The 15,354-nt window shown below is 39.3% G+C and overlaps 2 protein-coding genes and 1 long non-coding RNA gene across 8 annotated transcripts; 1 reads left to right on the top strand and 2 right to left on the bottom strand.

Moving 5' to 3' along the window:
* The first annotated feature begins 54 nt into the window (after window positions 1–54).
* LOC128879035 (uncharacterized) lies at window positions 55–3,990 on the top strand. The gene is made up of 5 exons (XM_054127824.1): window positions 55–1,433; window positions 1,514–1,669; window positions 1,731–1,895; window positions 1,991–2,431; window positions 2,981–3,990. The coding sequence occupies exons 1-5, from the start codon at window positions 321–323 to the stop codon at window positions 3,332–3,334; spliced, it is 2,229 nt and encodes a 742-aa protein (XP_053983799.1). The 5' UTR covers window positions 55–320; the 3' UTR covers window positions 3,335–3,990.
* Window positions 2,386–15,064, bottom strand: LOC128879046 (14-3-3 protein epsilon). Of its 3 annotated transcripts, none has more exons than XM_054127848.1 (5): window positions 14,803–15,064; window positions 9,690–9,996; window positions 7,925–8,268; window positions 7,118–7,184; window positions 2,386–2,404 (listed from the first exon to the last, which is right to left on the bottom strand). In XM_054127848.1, exons 1-4 carry the CDS (start codon window positions 14,864–14,866, stop codon window positions 7,129–7,131), a joined length of 771 nt encoding a protein of 256 aa, XP_053983823.1. In that variant the 5' UTR covers window positions 14,867–15,064; the 3' UTR covers window positions 2,386–2,404; window positions 7,118–7,128. The 3 variants fall into 3 exon arrangements, with proteins under 3 accessions (XP_053983823.1, XP_053983822.1, XP_053983821.1); XM_054127847.1 differs by lacking the exon at window positions 2,386–2,404 and adding an exon at window positions 3,985–7,031; XM_054127846.1 differs by lacking the exon at window positions 2,386–2,404 and having other exon boundaries at window positions 3,985–7,184; window positions 14,803–15,062.
* Window positions 10,003–14,795, bottom strand: LOC128879049 (uncharacterized). 4 transcript variants are annotated; one of them, XR_008457555.1, is made up of 3 exons: window positions 13,225–14,795; window positions 11,984–13,014; window positions 10,003–11,441 (listed from the first exon to the last, which is right to left on the bottom strand). It is a non-coding gene; the product is annotated as an uncharacterized LOC128879049 (long non-coding RNA). The 4 variants fall into 4 exon arrangements; XR_008457554.1 differs by having other exon boundaries at window positions 11,984–13,439; window positions 13,525–14,795; XR_008457553.1 differs by having other exon boundaries at window positions 11,984–13,439; window positions 13,540–14,795.
* Window positions 15,065–15,354: the final 290 nt, after the last annotated feature.

Genomic DNA, 15,354 nt, shown 5'->3' with positions numbered 1-15,354 from the left:
GGTTATCATTTGTCAACATGATGGAAACATATTCGTTAAAGGTATGAGTAATATACGCATTACTATATTACCAACAGTTACACAACAAATCTCTGGTACACTGTATTCTAAATCAAAATAAACAATAATTTGGAGAGAACCGAAGCCGACACATTCAGTTCAAAGTCACCCGTGTATTGAAAAGGTACAACGGTTTGATTGTATCTATCTCGTAGAAAATTTGTTACCTTTAAAATGTTAATATTAACTTTATTACTCCACGAACTCACTGTACGTAAACGTTAAATATAAAAGACAAAGTGACAATAGAGAAAATAGTCATGGCTAAGGGGAAAAGTTACAAGAGATCAAAACGGAAACAAAGATCGGAATCGTCTGAAAGACTTTTGGAGCAACGTTCTCCGGAGTCGGTACTTTGCGAATCGCAACAGTTAGAGTTGTCATGCTACGATAATACTAGCCCGGAGATTGTACCCAGACTTAGGCGAAGGAAACTGGATCTGAATTATTCGGAGAAAGATGATGTAGAAAGCGACAGTGAAATTCAAAAGGAAGCAGCGTTAATTGAAGTGAAGCAGGTAGAAAAAGAGCTAAGGCAAGAGATCGATGCACCTGTAGAGAAGTGCTTTTTATTAGATAAAACTGTGTCAATTGACACTGACACTGATTTTCGCTCTGACAAGTCAGCACATAACTTAATGTGTAGATATGTATCAGAACCAGTACAGTTTTCTAATTTCAATTCTGATGTGGAGTCGCAAAATCACGAGTTTAACTGTTTTGTAAGTGAATTTCAATCAGCTATGTCTGCGTGCGAACCTGTTAGTCAGTTTGCAGATGAGGATAAGACTAATGAGTATTGTAAGAAATGCAATGGAGAAGAGGATCAAGGTGTCAGATTTGAAATAGTGAATGAGAAGACCTTGCAAGACGCGGATAATAATTCTGTTACTGCTAACTGGAATGATTGCAGGGGAGTTATTTCATATTTACAACAATTAAATGATTTAAAAATACAAGCGAGGGAATGCATTACAAGTTCACAAGAGCACACTAATAAACGTCCTTTCATGGACGAAACTAACAAAGTGGACGATGTACAGGAATACATAGAGATAGGAAAAAATGGGATGAAAATAAGAGTTTGTTCCACCACGCCTTGCTGTAGCTCTCAACCTCCTGCTAAAAGATGTAAAACTACATTACAATTTGACGATGAAGAGGACATTGAACAATTTCGAAAACCAGCTGTTTCTACCCCAGTTAATGATCTCATGTCAGGAGAGAAAAAAAATGTTAAAAATTCATATTCTTCTAATTCACCAAGTACAAAGACAAGTTGGGATACCCGCACACCCGAATTACCAATTGTTTCTACTCTGGATTTACCAACTGTCTTAGATTCTGGTGACTGTAGTAGGAGTCTGCAAGAAGTAATTCGTTTAATTAAAATCTTCTTTAGGTAGTATTCCATTCTAAATGAAAAATTGATAAATTTCGTTTTTAATTGCAGCTCAAACAAAGGACAGAATTCTGTAAAAAATGTACATGCTCCAGTTTTCAACAAGATAACGAATCACAACAATCTCGAAGTTTTAAAGAGCCAATACTTAAAGCTGTCTTCTTATGTGTCTGGTTGTTGAAGAAACTGGGACGTGTGTTTAAAAAAGTAGGTACGCATCATTTTGTTTAACAAATAACTTGTACTAATGACTGACTAATTGTCTTAGAAATATGGATGGTTGAAGAAGAACGTTTCGGTATCTTCTTCAAAAAAACATGTACTTAAACTTGAAGAACTCAATCAGAGTATGATAATGTTGCGTTCAGAGAACATGCAAATGATTAATACCTTCTTGGAAAAAGTGAATCAACTAACTATGGAGATTTCTCAGGTAGGCAGGTGTTACTAGTATGGGAAATAAATTCTTTCGGAAAATAAGTATCTAGTTTTTTCACCATTGTATATAAAAATTAATTTTCGTCGCAGGTGCGCGCCAGTAATGCCGCTGCCTTGGATGCTTTAACTGCAGAGGTCGGTATTTTGCAGGATGTCAGCAGGAAGCTGGCTGAAAATAACGAAACACTGATGCAGGAATTAAAGAAGTTACACAAGACATTAGAGGACACGCGAACTAGGTCTCCCAAACCTCCAGCTCCTCTGTTGATGCCGTCGATTTCGAAATCATCTTTGCCAGCATGTGCTCCTCCTCCTCTTCCTCCGCCTCCACCTCCGCCGCCACCTCCTCCACCGCCGCCACCTTTATCGTTCTTGTCCCCGGCGCAACCGATCACACCTACCACCCCGAAGAACGGTAGAAGCGCCAGGGCGCAGTCGAGAAAATGCTCGACGCCTCTATTTAATAGGCCAGCAATAACTGTCGAGGATTTGTTGAAGGTGACCCTAAAAAAAGCACCAGAGAACGTTAAGGTAATTACTAGAATTGTCGCGGTCGCATTCGCTAATTGGAATATGAGAAGTGGCCCAGAGATGTGTTCATGTGTGATCTAAAAATTTAAGCTTATATTTTAGTCATATAAAATACCAGCTAATATTTGAATATCTGATACAAAGTAACCGCGGCGACTTTATCAAGTTCAAGCGTTAAGATTTAAAGAGGAATGTTTTAAGATCCACTCGCTTGTTAGAGTGACACAATTTTCAGTCGCGTTAATTGTTTCCCAGCCTTCGTTGCCATTCAGGCGGACACTTAGGGGGTTATTTAAAAGTCTCAAGGCAATCTGCGTAAGTTAAAAAATAACGCGCTATAAAATGAATTTGTTGCGTCGTTCTTGTAAAACCCTTAGAGCTTTCCAACAAATATAAATAAATCATTCTCATCGACTTTGAACCCAGTGTCAATTTAACAAAAATAAAAGTTGAATTCTGTGTCTTCCTTCAATCTTGCAGCTCATCTACAAAACATCCAACCTGTGTAGGGTTTACAAAGATAATTAAAGGAGAAAATATGAATTTCAGGACAACAGAAGGAATACTATACCAGGACCAAGGGGACCAGTGGTTTCTTTGGACATGCTGCGTAGCGTAAAACTAAAGTCTGCCAGGCGCAGAACGACTGACCAAATAATGAGATCTCCGAGAAGTGCTCGCATGATCAAATCGAGAACTGGACCAAGTCTCAGTTTGTCTCCAATCACAAGAGGAGGGGATAACACGTTGGAACGAATCCTGAAACAGGTGGATGTTAGTAGGCGTAGACCAAGGCGTTTGTTATCGAGCGCGTCGAACTTTCGCGACATCGCTATCGCTAGAGATAAACACCTGCAGAATTCCGATGCAAAAAATGTCAACTCGCAATCCATGATTGCGTAGCCGCGTTGTAAAAATTTGTTAATTAATTGACAAGACTATAAATAGTGCAACGTTAGCGAATAAGGATACATTTTATATAGTTGATTGACATTACTCGATATGTACAGACTGGATCACCTAACACATCGATATACTGGTCAAAATAATCAGAGGATTTAGGCAATTAAGTAGAATTAAATATGTATCAGGTTTGAATAAAAGCACGAAGCAGATTAATTTTCAATTATTTTGAGCAGTGTGTTAATGTTACAGAAAGTTTCGTTAACCTTTTATGTTAAGAGAAGCAATACATGTGGCAATTGCAACGAACATATTCCATGGAATTATAATTTGATGTAGAGCAACAAGATAATTGTATTTTACAGACTTACAGTGCGTAGGTCGTAATAATGCATATATTTAATTGTTGTTAACACTGTCTCTTTCTAATATACATTCAATTATAATTCTATAGAACATATTAGATACCGTTTTATTGTATGGATTTTGTAGCATCGGTAGTGTTTAAAATAATGTACAATCTAATGTTGGGTGACTCACTCTGTACACAATACTGCGATACAAAGAAAACGCCTTGAACGCTTAATTTTAATTTCCCCAACTAATGAACCGATATTTAATAAAGTAATTAACATTAATAAATATCTGAATAGAGAGTTGTAATTACTTTATTTGTAGCTTTCACGTGTGTGGTTTTACAGAAAAAGGTCGTATCCGGTGTAATCGCATTGATTGTAGTAGAACAGAGCGTGAAAACGCATGCGAATCCAAAAAAAGACAGATTTAGCCCCTCCTCCAAATGACGATAAATTTCGATATCCAGGTCTAATTATTCGCTCGTGAATTGGGTTAGCGACAAGATGGAATGATCCGAAGATAATTACAGATACAACTAATATTATTATACAGAGAGACAAGAGAGGCAAATAGTACATCTGGCAAGAGATGGAATAATAGATGTGTCTTTATAAAAATCGACTAAGCACGCACAACGATACTGGATAAAGGATAAAAAGCGGTCTCAATCGATACACCGATCGTCTATCTTCTTCGATAACTCCTACGGACAACTCAGATATCGATGACTACCTATAATTTTATTTTTAGCCGGAAACACTACGTTTTCTTATTTTTTTCATTTTTATTGTTTGAGTCACGCTATATCGTAGACGACAATAATATTATCGCGTTGGGCTGCTTCATCTTGTTTTTAATCCATCGTGTAAGCAAGTAATTGGATGAGGTATCTCACAGTTTATCGTCGTTTGGAATTCACTACGCCATTCGTTGCCGCTGACAAGTTTTTATTGTACCTAAATTTTCCAAGACTTGTCGCTCGTACGCGTGGCGTTTAATGCACGTTACACGTATCAACTCATAGCCGATGGTTCCGGTTTTTTTCCTTATGCTCTCACTGTTCCTCCATCCTTTTTCATACAGTTCCCATTACCTTCGTATCTATCTCCCACGCGATTTTAATTGCTTCGAACTCTCTTCGACGATACAAACTGTTCTTCAAAACTGTTCTCTCCAATATCGCTTAGAACGATTCGCATCAATCGGTTTTCCACGATACTCTAATTTACGCTCTTATAATTATTCGCATATACTTACTTACGGTGCCGTTGATATTACTTTGAGTTATTCTTTGTAACGTACTTTATAACATGATTATCAATTTTTATCGTTTTTAATACCTAAATACAGGGGCACGATGCACCCCGATTTCTAGGCAGAGCTCGATACTGCGCGTTCCCTTCGCCTTTTTACGTTAATACACCTCGCTTTTTTGCTGCACGCTTACACGAATCACGATCATCCTCATCGCCATTGCAAGAAAATCGTACGAGTCCCAAAAATTCGCACGGTTCTGCTACCAGTATACAGTGGCGGTCAGCAATTTGTTGATAACTCTAAAGTGTAAAGTTTGTCCAACTCTTGGTTTCTACGCTAAAGGAATTATCCCTTGGTTATTTACGTATTTACGAGTTAAATAATGGTCGATCTAAACGATAGAAGTTCTCGATCGGGCATATTACGTAGCAGAAGGTTAGTTTCGTCGCGGATACATCAATGTTGTGTTTGCAGAAGTTGGCGTCGAAAATTTCTGACCGTCACCGTCTACTCTAACGAATAAATAAATGGTCGATGTCGTATCGCTAAGCTTACCTCGTTAACATGCGCAAACGAATTTCGCGTGAGACTAACGAACAAATCGTCTAAAGTCGCTGGAATGTTTAGAAACGGAAGTCGCCGGAAATGGTTCATCGATAAAAAGGTGAACGGACGCCACGGGCAGATATCAACCAAGATACAGTGGAATCGAGGAGAGTGATAGCGAAAGTGAGCGCGGGTGAACAAAGTCGGGATACAATCGTTTATTCTGTAATTCGTTATACCACAGCGATCGTTTATAGTTTTACACAATGGGGGGGCGTATGAAAAAGTACAACCACAATTACAGACTAGCTAGACAGCTACTTGTTTCCTTTTCATGTTTTTTTCGTGAAACGTAATTTTTTTTTTGTTTGTTTTAAAAAAAGCTCATCTACCACAATATGTTCTTTTCCATGCTTCTCGTAGATTAAAAAAAAAAAAAAAATAAATTCTCACTCTCGTCGCAGAGGAGTGCAGAGAAGTGAGTGAAAAGAACGTCCGACGCGTCGAAGATGATACTGTTTATTTCGCTCGGTTTCGAATATATATTTATTTCAACGCAAAATTTCATTCGCGAAAGCCAGACTCTCTCTCTCCTCTTTCTTTCTCGGGCCATACTGATGTTATTGCATTAAGTACGACGCTTTCGCGTAAGCGCATTTCCATAAATTCTTTTAACGACACTACACGAAAACTCATGCTCCAACTATGTATGAAATTACTTGAACCGGACTTCGTTCGGAAGTACATTCGTAATATCTTATACAGAAAGCAGAAACGAAGACACGTGGTTGGCGACCGTGACTGTATACGCCAGGGCAGACAACCACGTCCCTTCGACCTGAGGAGAATTTATCCTTGGATTGTTCCTCCATGGATAAACAGATGATTTACACTCGATTTACACGCATACAATTAACATCGTTATTTATTATAGTATGCGAGAACGATCATGCGCGCAGTAAAAAAGCGGGGAAGAGGACGAGGAGGAGATTGATTTAGGAGGGTAAACAAACGAACACAATAATGCACTTCGATCGACGTCGAGCATCAGCATGTTTCGCTATTTGGTGAAACGTATGGGACATCGTTAATTCATTCTCACTCACTGAAACCGATAAAAGTGAGGGGATCGGATCGGTCCCGATGGACTGGCGCATACTTCTCTCTCTCTTTCTCTCTCTCTCTCATTTTGTTTTTTTTTATTATGGATGACATATACGCAGTCGGTCGGCGTCCACTCGACACAGGTTCTCGACATCGTCCACGTAATTTTTCGATCGGGCATGCACAAGTGTAAAGACAGCATTTTTATCTTCTCGATACGCGAAGAAGGCAAAGAATAGTGCCTCTCTAAATGCTTTTTGCAGTCTCTCTATTACCGCAGGGTGCGTGTCCTTTGCTTGTTACTTTCTGCGTGCTCCGTAACTCAATGCGTGTTATCGAATGATTTTTTTTTCTGTTTGGAGTAACCGTACGTGCGTGCTTAGGGTCACGCAATCGCTAAAGATCTCCCCTTCCCACCCCGAACTGCCACCTGCTGAATTGTTTTCTTTTGCTTACAAGTTATTAAGAGTTTTTTTGTTTTCTTGTGTCTCAGTTTTATATGCGCAATGTAACACTCACTACAGTTAGAGTTACGATACGTCCTGATCTTCCACGTCTTGCAACTGCTCCTTCTGTTCACCCTCTCCTGAAAAAAATGATTTCGTTAGCAGCCACAGTTTCATTAACGCACCAACAATTTATAACGATGCTATAACTGTCTAACTTTTGGGTATCGAAAGTATTGATACTTGAATGCGCAGGGAAGGAGTAAGTTGCTCACCAGGTGACTTTATGGTGCAAGGACGTATTGAAAAGGGTGTGTCTGTATTCATGCATTGGTGGAAGCGGCCGCAGCCTCATTTTCGCGATCGGCGTCAAACTCTAAATTACAAAGTAATGATTCTTCGCCCGGAAATACGCGATTTCGAAAGTACTATTTAAAATCTAACAGGACTAGAGTACCATGTCGACGCAGGGCTGGATTAAGGAATGGACTTTAGGGGCTACGACCCAAGGTCTGTAGAAATTAATTTGAGGCAATTTGATGAAACATAAGAATGAAACGCTATAAACATCTGATATCTTTGTAGTAAACAACGGATTTAGTATCTGTAGCCCGGGGGTCTAAAAAATCTTAATCCGGCGCAAGTTCGACGTAATGATAAAGCTTTTCAAACAAAGATTCACCGCAAGTTCGTCGACTCTATCCACAGAGCTGTGTATCTGTGTGAAAAAAATCTAATACAACGAAAAGATTTTATCGCGCTACCGCGATACATATTATTGATCGTGGTGACGGGCGTTTCTACGGCCTAGTGGGAGCGTTTCAAAAGCTTCTAAAACTTTTTCGCGAACACGAAACCTCCGTAGCAGCAATATACTAACCGTCTCCTTGCATATCCGACGTCCAGAGAGTAAGGTTGTCCCTGAGGAGCTGCATGATGAGGGTGGAATCCTTGTAACTCTCCTCGGATAAGGTGTCTAATTCCGCGATCGCGTCGTCAAAGGCTGCCTTCGCCAGGCGGCACGCTCTGTCGGGGCTATTGAGAATCTCATAATAGAACACAGAGAAGTTGAGTGCCAATCCTAAGCGGATGGGATGAGTCGGTGGCAAATCTGTCATAGCAGTGTCGCTGGCTGCTTTGTAAGCAACGAGGGAATTCTCTGCCGCCTCCTTCCTGTCGTTACCAATGGCGAATTCGGCTAGGTAACGGTGGTAATCGCCCTTCCTATAATAACGCAAAAATAACAAACAAATAAAATGTATACCTTCGAAAATTAGTATTTAAATAAAAATGAGCAACATTTTGTAGGACACGCCATTGCAGTCAGCAACTTATCATGTCGATACAAAATGTGCTGTATGAGTACTTGCAGCAGTGAACTCGTTATACTAGCATAAACAAAAATTTGCATAGACACTTGTGTGCTTCATTAATTCCTTAAAACAATTAAAAGATCGTACGTTCAAGAGATCTTATTGCTCTATGAGATACAAATATAACTGTACTAAATAATTACTGCTCTAATTTCTCTTCAAAGTAATTTCACTCATTTACATTAATACTTGACGTATCGTGTACGCCTTTAATGAATTCTCTTTCACCATTAATTTATGGTACACTAGAAATCATTTCGAGATTTTATACTGGTCGAAGAAAGCCACTTTCGGGGCCTCTTCTAAAAATAAGCGAAAACTTTATCCAACACAAAAGTGAACGGAACACGGAAGCAGACTCTCGCGAAACATGTATTTTTATGAACATATTTTTCCATAGAGTTCACGAACCAGAAGTACCCACATATTGTTTAATCGAATTAATATTAATGTTCATCGTAATATGAAATTTAATAAAGTACTGACACGGATATTGCTTTATTTGCATTTCAGTAATAACTTTGTGGGAAATATGATATTATTACTAGTCCGCTCAACCTGGAATTAAATAGTACTGATGAAATTAGTATATAACTGTACAATAGAAATGAATTTTTGAAATTAATCACTATTTATGTGTTACATCCGGAACGTGGTAATTATCCTTGCGGAAGGATTGGGCCAGGCAGCGGGATGTTTAAAGAAAAACAATAAGTCAAAACCAGTGGCCGAAACGGGACGTTCTTCCATACTACTGGCTACTCTCAAACTAAACAGTACAAGCAGAAATCTGCTTGCTATCGCTAATAACGACTGATTTTCAGGAAGCAAATAAATAAATAAATAGCATATATATAATAAATAAAGAGCATGGTCTAACGTAATTGCACGTTAAACGTTTTGCGTAATACAATTAAACCATGCTATACTGTTAATCGTTTGCTTCTTTAAATTTTGAAAGGTGTCTTATCCTTTACATACCCATTATTGCATAATCCAATTGTAGCATGAGATATACTCTTGGAAGCAATTACAGGTCTGTGATACAATTCTAAGAAAAACAAAGCGTTGACTTAAAGAACAATGAAGTAATTCGAGTAAGCGATCCTCTAATTACTTTGAGTAGTGTATTACACGTTACAAAGGGTATGCAAACGTATCTTAAGATTAAAGCGACTCTTTGGTCAAATTTAAAGCAATCGAGAAGCGATTGGGAGGACTAGTTTCTAAGGTAGAGAATGATAGTTCTTAAAACATAGCGAAGTTGCTTACATTTTATAATAGAAGACTCTAGATTCGCCGGTGGACGCACACGGTATCAGATGCTGATCCAAAACCCCGAGGATATCGGCGCAGATGTCTTTGAGTTCTTTTTCTACTTGAGATCGGTACTGACGAATCATCTCCAGTTTCCCCTCGGCGCCCTTGTTCTCCTCCTTTTGTTCGATGTTCGAGATTATTCTCCAGGAAGCTCTCCTCGCCCCGATTACGTTTTTGTATGCGACAGAGAGGAGATTCCTCTCTTCGACGGTCAACTCCAGGTCCAGCGAAGCGACCTTCTTCATCGACTCTACCATTTCTGCAAATTACGCCGACGAACATAGTCAATAACACTGTCAATAACAGTGCCATTAAATTTAAAACCATCCAAAATTATAGATAAACAACAGAACAGAATTAATCAATTTTTGCCATTACTCCATTAAATACTTATTATTTATACGCGTATACATCTAAGTTTAATTTGTTTTATGTCATATCATTTTGTTTTGCCATAAGCTTTTTTTTCCTCATTCCCTCTTTCTTCTCTTTCTTGGAGTACAAAACAATAACAAAGACGGGTTAATTTAATATAATATTATAAGATATATTCAGATGTAAATGCAACATATACCAAATATGCAATTGTGTTATTTAAGCATTAAGAATAATTAAGAGATAAGTTAGATAAGTAAGACTACATTTGAAAGAGTTATATTTTTATATCACAAAGCTATGTTTGTACCTTCATATTAAGGAGATGTATGTCTCAGGAAATGTGTAAACAGTCCATTAGGACTACACAACGTTTAAATAAAGAAAGAAAGCGTATACATCTCGTTTGGATGGAAGTATCAAACTTGACGAAGAATATTATGCGAGATCATGGTAAAGTAATAAATTGGAAATGACCTATCGATTATTAATACGTAGCTACCCCTGTGTGAATATATTATTAGTTTCATCTGAGATAGTGGAGAGCCTTTGTGCGAGAAAAACGAGCGTACAGGCATGTATTAACCCGCTGCCCCTTGAACTTTGCGAGGAAGTTGGTTACTATTATGTATTTATTATCTACAGGTGTGCAGCATTCGATGATAATGATATCGACCAAGATACACGTGCTTCGGTCTGCGTCGCATTACGCGTATGAACTGCGAAAAATTCGATCAATGGTTTGTACAAATATTTCAGCGTTCAAAAATTCTTCCGATTCGATTCGTGTAAAGTTTCAAAATAAACCATACTGTACACAAGTTACTGGAAGGTAAAACTTTCGAAAATCAACGATACTTTCTGTAGTAAGCATAACAAGCTACAATTACTGTTGTGAAACTTTTTCGACCACGTGTTTGTAAACATATATCAAGAATAACAAGAATACTTTAATGCCACGAGTCCTATTAATTCGAAACACGGTTGTGTACAAATCCAGACGAAAATTATTACAAAATCGATGAAAATAGTTGCGTTTTATTTATGGACGGTGTCGAAATCCGGGGTCCCACGTCAAGTTCGATAACCGAGTGAAAAAGAGTTATTACGGAGGCGTGAAGTAACGAGACAGATTAAACGGTCATGGTATCAGCATTTACGTCCGGAATACTCGGTCTTCGTCTTTCCTTTAAAATTCCTTTAGTCCCTACCAAAATGAGTATCTTCAAAGACCTGGAATAACAAATTCGCTTCGAGAATATATTGGGCTGTCTGGAAAGTCCATGCTGATTTTTAGTAGGCGATATAGGTCTGAATATATCGGAATGGCTGAAAACAAATAAAATGTGTACATTACTTAAGAGGTGGAAAGGTTGTGAAACAAAATGGTACATATATATATATTATTTATATTACCATTATATATATATATATACATACATACATACATACATACAAATATACATATATATATATATATAAGTTCATGCCTATTTTTAAGAAAAAGGCATATTTGAATTTTGATGTATATTTTTTGAATTATATATATATAAATTTCGGAATATATATAAATATATAATCGAATTAAAATTAATTATATATACATAAATTCAATAAATATACATCACAATTCAAATATGCCTTTGAATTTTTCTCAAAAATAGGCATGAACATGTATGTATATACATAAATTCAATAAATATACATCAAAATTAAAATATGCCTTTGAGTTTTTCTTAAAAATAGGCATGAAGATATGTATATATATAAATTCAATAAATATACATCAAAATTCAAATATGCCTTTGAATTTTTCTTAAAAATAGGCATGAACTTTCCGGACAACCCAATATAACAGAAGAAACAAGTACCTCGTCGACTAAACCAAAATTTAAATATTCGAACGCAAAGAACTCTCAGCTTTAAAATGGTGAATTACTATAGTAAAAGCGACCAGAGAAGGACAGTATTTTATTCGAATAGATCCCAGATCCTTTGGGAAACATTTAGGCCATATAATTGCTTGCCATATACGAGACAAGATATAATTCCGTAATTCAAATTCTAATTAATCGCACAACCTGTAACAATTGAAAAGTTTATTTATATTTTACTCGTAATCTTTATCTAGACAGGAATTTTGCCCATCTCTGCGTGCGAGCTCGTCAAAGCCAAGTCATATTGGGTTGTCCAGAAAGTTCATGCCTATTTTTAAGAAAAATTCAAAGGCATATTTGAATTTTGATGTATATTTATTGAATTATGTATGTACCATTTTGTTCCACAACCTTTTCACCTCTTAAGGAATGTACACATTTTATTTGTTTCCAGCCATTCTGATATATTCAGACCTGTATCGCCTACTAAAAATCGCCATGGACTTTCCAGGCAGCCCAATATAATTCCAGGGGTATCGCGATGAATGTAATACTCAGCTCGCAGGTGATTAATATTTATCCTCTTCTCGATGTCGTTATGCTAAAATCAAGAGAAAGATCAGGGTGGTATTTACGTGGAGATGAAACTCAAGTTCATGGTGGTTCCGGGGCGGGAATTACGGCGAACGTGGTATATCCGTGACGGAGGTGTACAGAAACGTAGGATATAGGCGAGCACAGATCAATACTTTCCTTCTGCTATGGCCCCCTCTTCTCCCCCTTCCATCTTCCCTCTGTCTCTCACCCCTTACCGTGCTCACCCTCCGCTAGCAATCCCTCTTTCTCTCTCGCAACCCTCAAATTTGCCCACCGCCCTTCCTTGTCTCGTCATCCCGGGAGAGTCGCATCGCCTCCTCTCCCTTCCGCCCTGTCATTCTTCACGCTCGGCGCTCGTTTTCACCCAGAGGATCATGCATGCACGTATTTCCACTCTTTAACCCTTCGACCAGTGGGTTTTCCTAGTGCTAGAAAAATCTCGAACTTACAATGACATCCCCGACGCATAAAAAAGAAAACTACCGTGTAGCAACGCGTCCAACTATCGACGTTAACAAATTAATGGCGGCTGTTACATTGATTGAGAATTAAAAGCATACATTTGCGTTCGTAGCACGGTAAAGGCATGACGTAAATACACGTTTGTACTGGCCAAAGAGTTAACACGGCATGCCTACTCGATTAACATGCCCACGCGGCGACGAATTTATGAAAAGAAGCTCCTTGGGATGAATGCCAGGCGGCTGTCGTTGGTCTCTCTTTGCTCGCTTTATTCTGCTTCATTGGTTAGTCTTCCTCGATCCTCGGGAGCGTAAAACGCGATTTCTGGCCGCTCCTCGCCATAATCTACCTCAAAACTGTTTTCCCGGGCAGAGATTGGCAAAAGCCTCATCTGGATAAACATTTCAAATAACGAATGAGAAGACGGGGCGAAAACAAGCTCTTCGGTCCATTATTTGTTCAATAATATACATCACATTCAAAATCCTTACGAATACAGCAGATAAATCGTTAAACGTTGCTTCTGGTCATCCATTATTCGAGTGAAATTTTGTCCAATCTCTGTCTTCCAAGTTTGTCTACTTTACCAACGTACAGATTCATAAATCAAACGAGCCTTGAACTTGTCGGTGCTGTCGAAAAAAATGATACGACCCACGAGCATCTCACTCGAACGTAATGTATTCTTCAAACGCGACTTCAAGAGAGAAAGAGAGGAATTGAACGAAACTTACGCACGAGGTAGATTTTGTTCACGCAAATGTCAAGCGTTTGCTAGCTTCATAGTTTAATTTGCTAGCTAGATCGAGAAACGCTCGCTGCGTAAAATATTTCTACCGAGAATCTCGAAGAGCGAGATGCGAGAAACGATGAGATTTGATGGTTCCCCTTCTACAGCGTCGATATTCCCCACTACGAGCTGCTTTCGCCAGGAGCGAGTAAAAATTGTCTACGGGCCGAAATTACAATGGACAATGTATTGCGTAATGAACGATGAAAACGCCTACGAAAGTACGACACCGGTTTACAGGGATCGAGAAGAATCGCAGGTCGAAACCGTATTTCGTCGGCTGGATAGATCGGTCTGTCTGGTCGATCGGCCAGAATGATTTCTCTCTGGTTTCAAGGCCAAATGCCACGAGCAGAGCACGCGTTACTACGTGTCTAAGAAGTAACCCGGCAGCGATTGGTAAGTATCGTGCCGTGTCTATGCGTCACACGCGTCGGTGAAGGACCGACTTGCCTGATTATCTGCCGAGGGCCCCCCTAAAGTAGCGAACAGCACGCCTAGCAACGGCGTTGACCAGCTTTCCGACGAAACGAGACTTCCAAAACGACCAAACGGTTTCTCCTAGCTCCGCGACCAATCTTTTCGTACGGATCTAAAGAGTTCTCGGAACGTGACAATATCCAGCAGCGCGGTGACAGAAGCTACGAGCAAGCCCAACCCTTTAAATAAAGTAACACCGGTTAGAAACCGGCGATTCGATTCACGCCACCGTTGCAGATTAGTCGTATTTGACGTTTCCGCGACTTTTGACAGATCCAATGAGAACCCGATCGCAGTTTAAGGTTCTCGGTTCTCAGAGGAGCTCGGAATTATATCAAGCGAAATCGCGAATGCTAGAGGATCGCGATCCACGAGGACGGCGGTCTACCTCCTTTCTCTTTGTGACCGTGCACCTCTGTCTGTCCGATTTCGTGGATTTCATTTTGGCGCAGGCCGGGTCCTTTCCCGGAAAATATCCACTCACCGTCATAGCGCTCCGCCTGCTCCGCCAATTTCGCTTTGTAAACGTTGTCCTCCCGTTCCGACATCTTGGATGCTCGTGGATTTCACGGGTAGACGAAGGGTTTCAGGGAAATCGCACGAAATACTCGTTTCACTGAAATACGTACACCTCGTCGTACAGCCACTCGCAAGCTCACTGACCAAGATGGCGGCGCCCGCCAACAATCGAAAGCAGTTCCCAGTTTCGCGCAGCCTCTGCAGACACTCCACTCGCCATGCGCTACCCGGCGTGTATTACTACGCGTGACGTCATCCGTCGTTACCGACGCTACGCGCATGTCGGTTAAATTCGCCGAATATCCGGTAACGGAGCTGAGAAAATTTCATTTGAAATTGAAATAAGAAATAACGTTACACTCATTCGACCGCAATAATTATATCGAACCGAATTTAATATCGGCTTTCTAGTAATAGCCACTCTATCGTATTTACGGAATTTCTGTTATCGAATACAACAGAGAAGTATTCGTACAAATTCGCCCTTCCCGGTTTTTTTTACATTTCTCGATTATTT

Source organism: Hylaeus volcanicus, chromosome 6 (genome assembly GCF_026283585.1).
Source record: "Hylaeus volcanicus isolate JK05 chromosome 6, UHH_iyHylVolc1.0_haploid, whole genome shotgun sequence".
In the NCBI taxonomy this organism is placed as follows: domain Eukaryota; kingdom Metazoa; phylum Arthropoda; class Insecta; order Hymenoptera; family Colletidae; genus Hylaeus; species Hylaeus volcanicus.
The sequence above is the reverse complement of the archived record's forward strand: the minus strand, read 5'-3'. Positions and strand labels throughout refer to the sequence as shown.

Excerpts from the sequence above, each read along its gene's own strand:
- LOC128879046 (XM_054127848.1), bottom strand. The coding sequence starts at position 14,866 with ATGTCGGAACGGGAGGACAACGTTTACAAAGCGAAATTGGCGGAGCAG. Across the intron at positions 9,997-14,802 it reads GCAGGCGGAGCGCTATGACG|AAATGGTAGAGTCGATGAAG; the intron begins GTGAGTGGATAT and ends CGTAATTTGCAG. Across the intron at positions 8,269-9,689 it reads AGAGTCTTCTATTATAAAAT|GAAGGGCGATTACCACCGTT; the intron begins GTAAGCAACTTC and ends GCGTTATTATAG.
- LOC128879035 (XM_054127824.1), top strand. The coding sequence starts at position 321 with ATGGCTAAGGGGAAAAGTTACAAGAGATCAAAACGGAAACAAAGATCG. Across the intron at positions 1,434-1,513 it reads GTAGTAGGAGTCTGCAAGAA|CTCAAACAAAGGACAGAATT; the intron begins GTAATTCGTTTA and ends TTTTAATTGCAG. Across the intron at positions 2,432-2,980 it reads AAGCACCAGAGAACGTTAAG|GACAACAGAAGGAATACTAT; the intron begins GTAATTACTAGA and ends TATGAATTTCAG.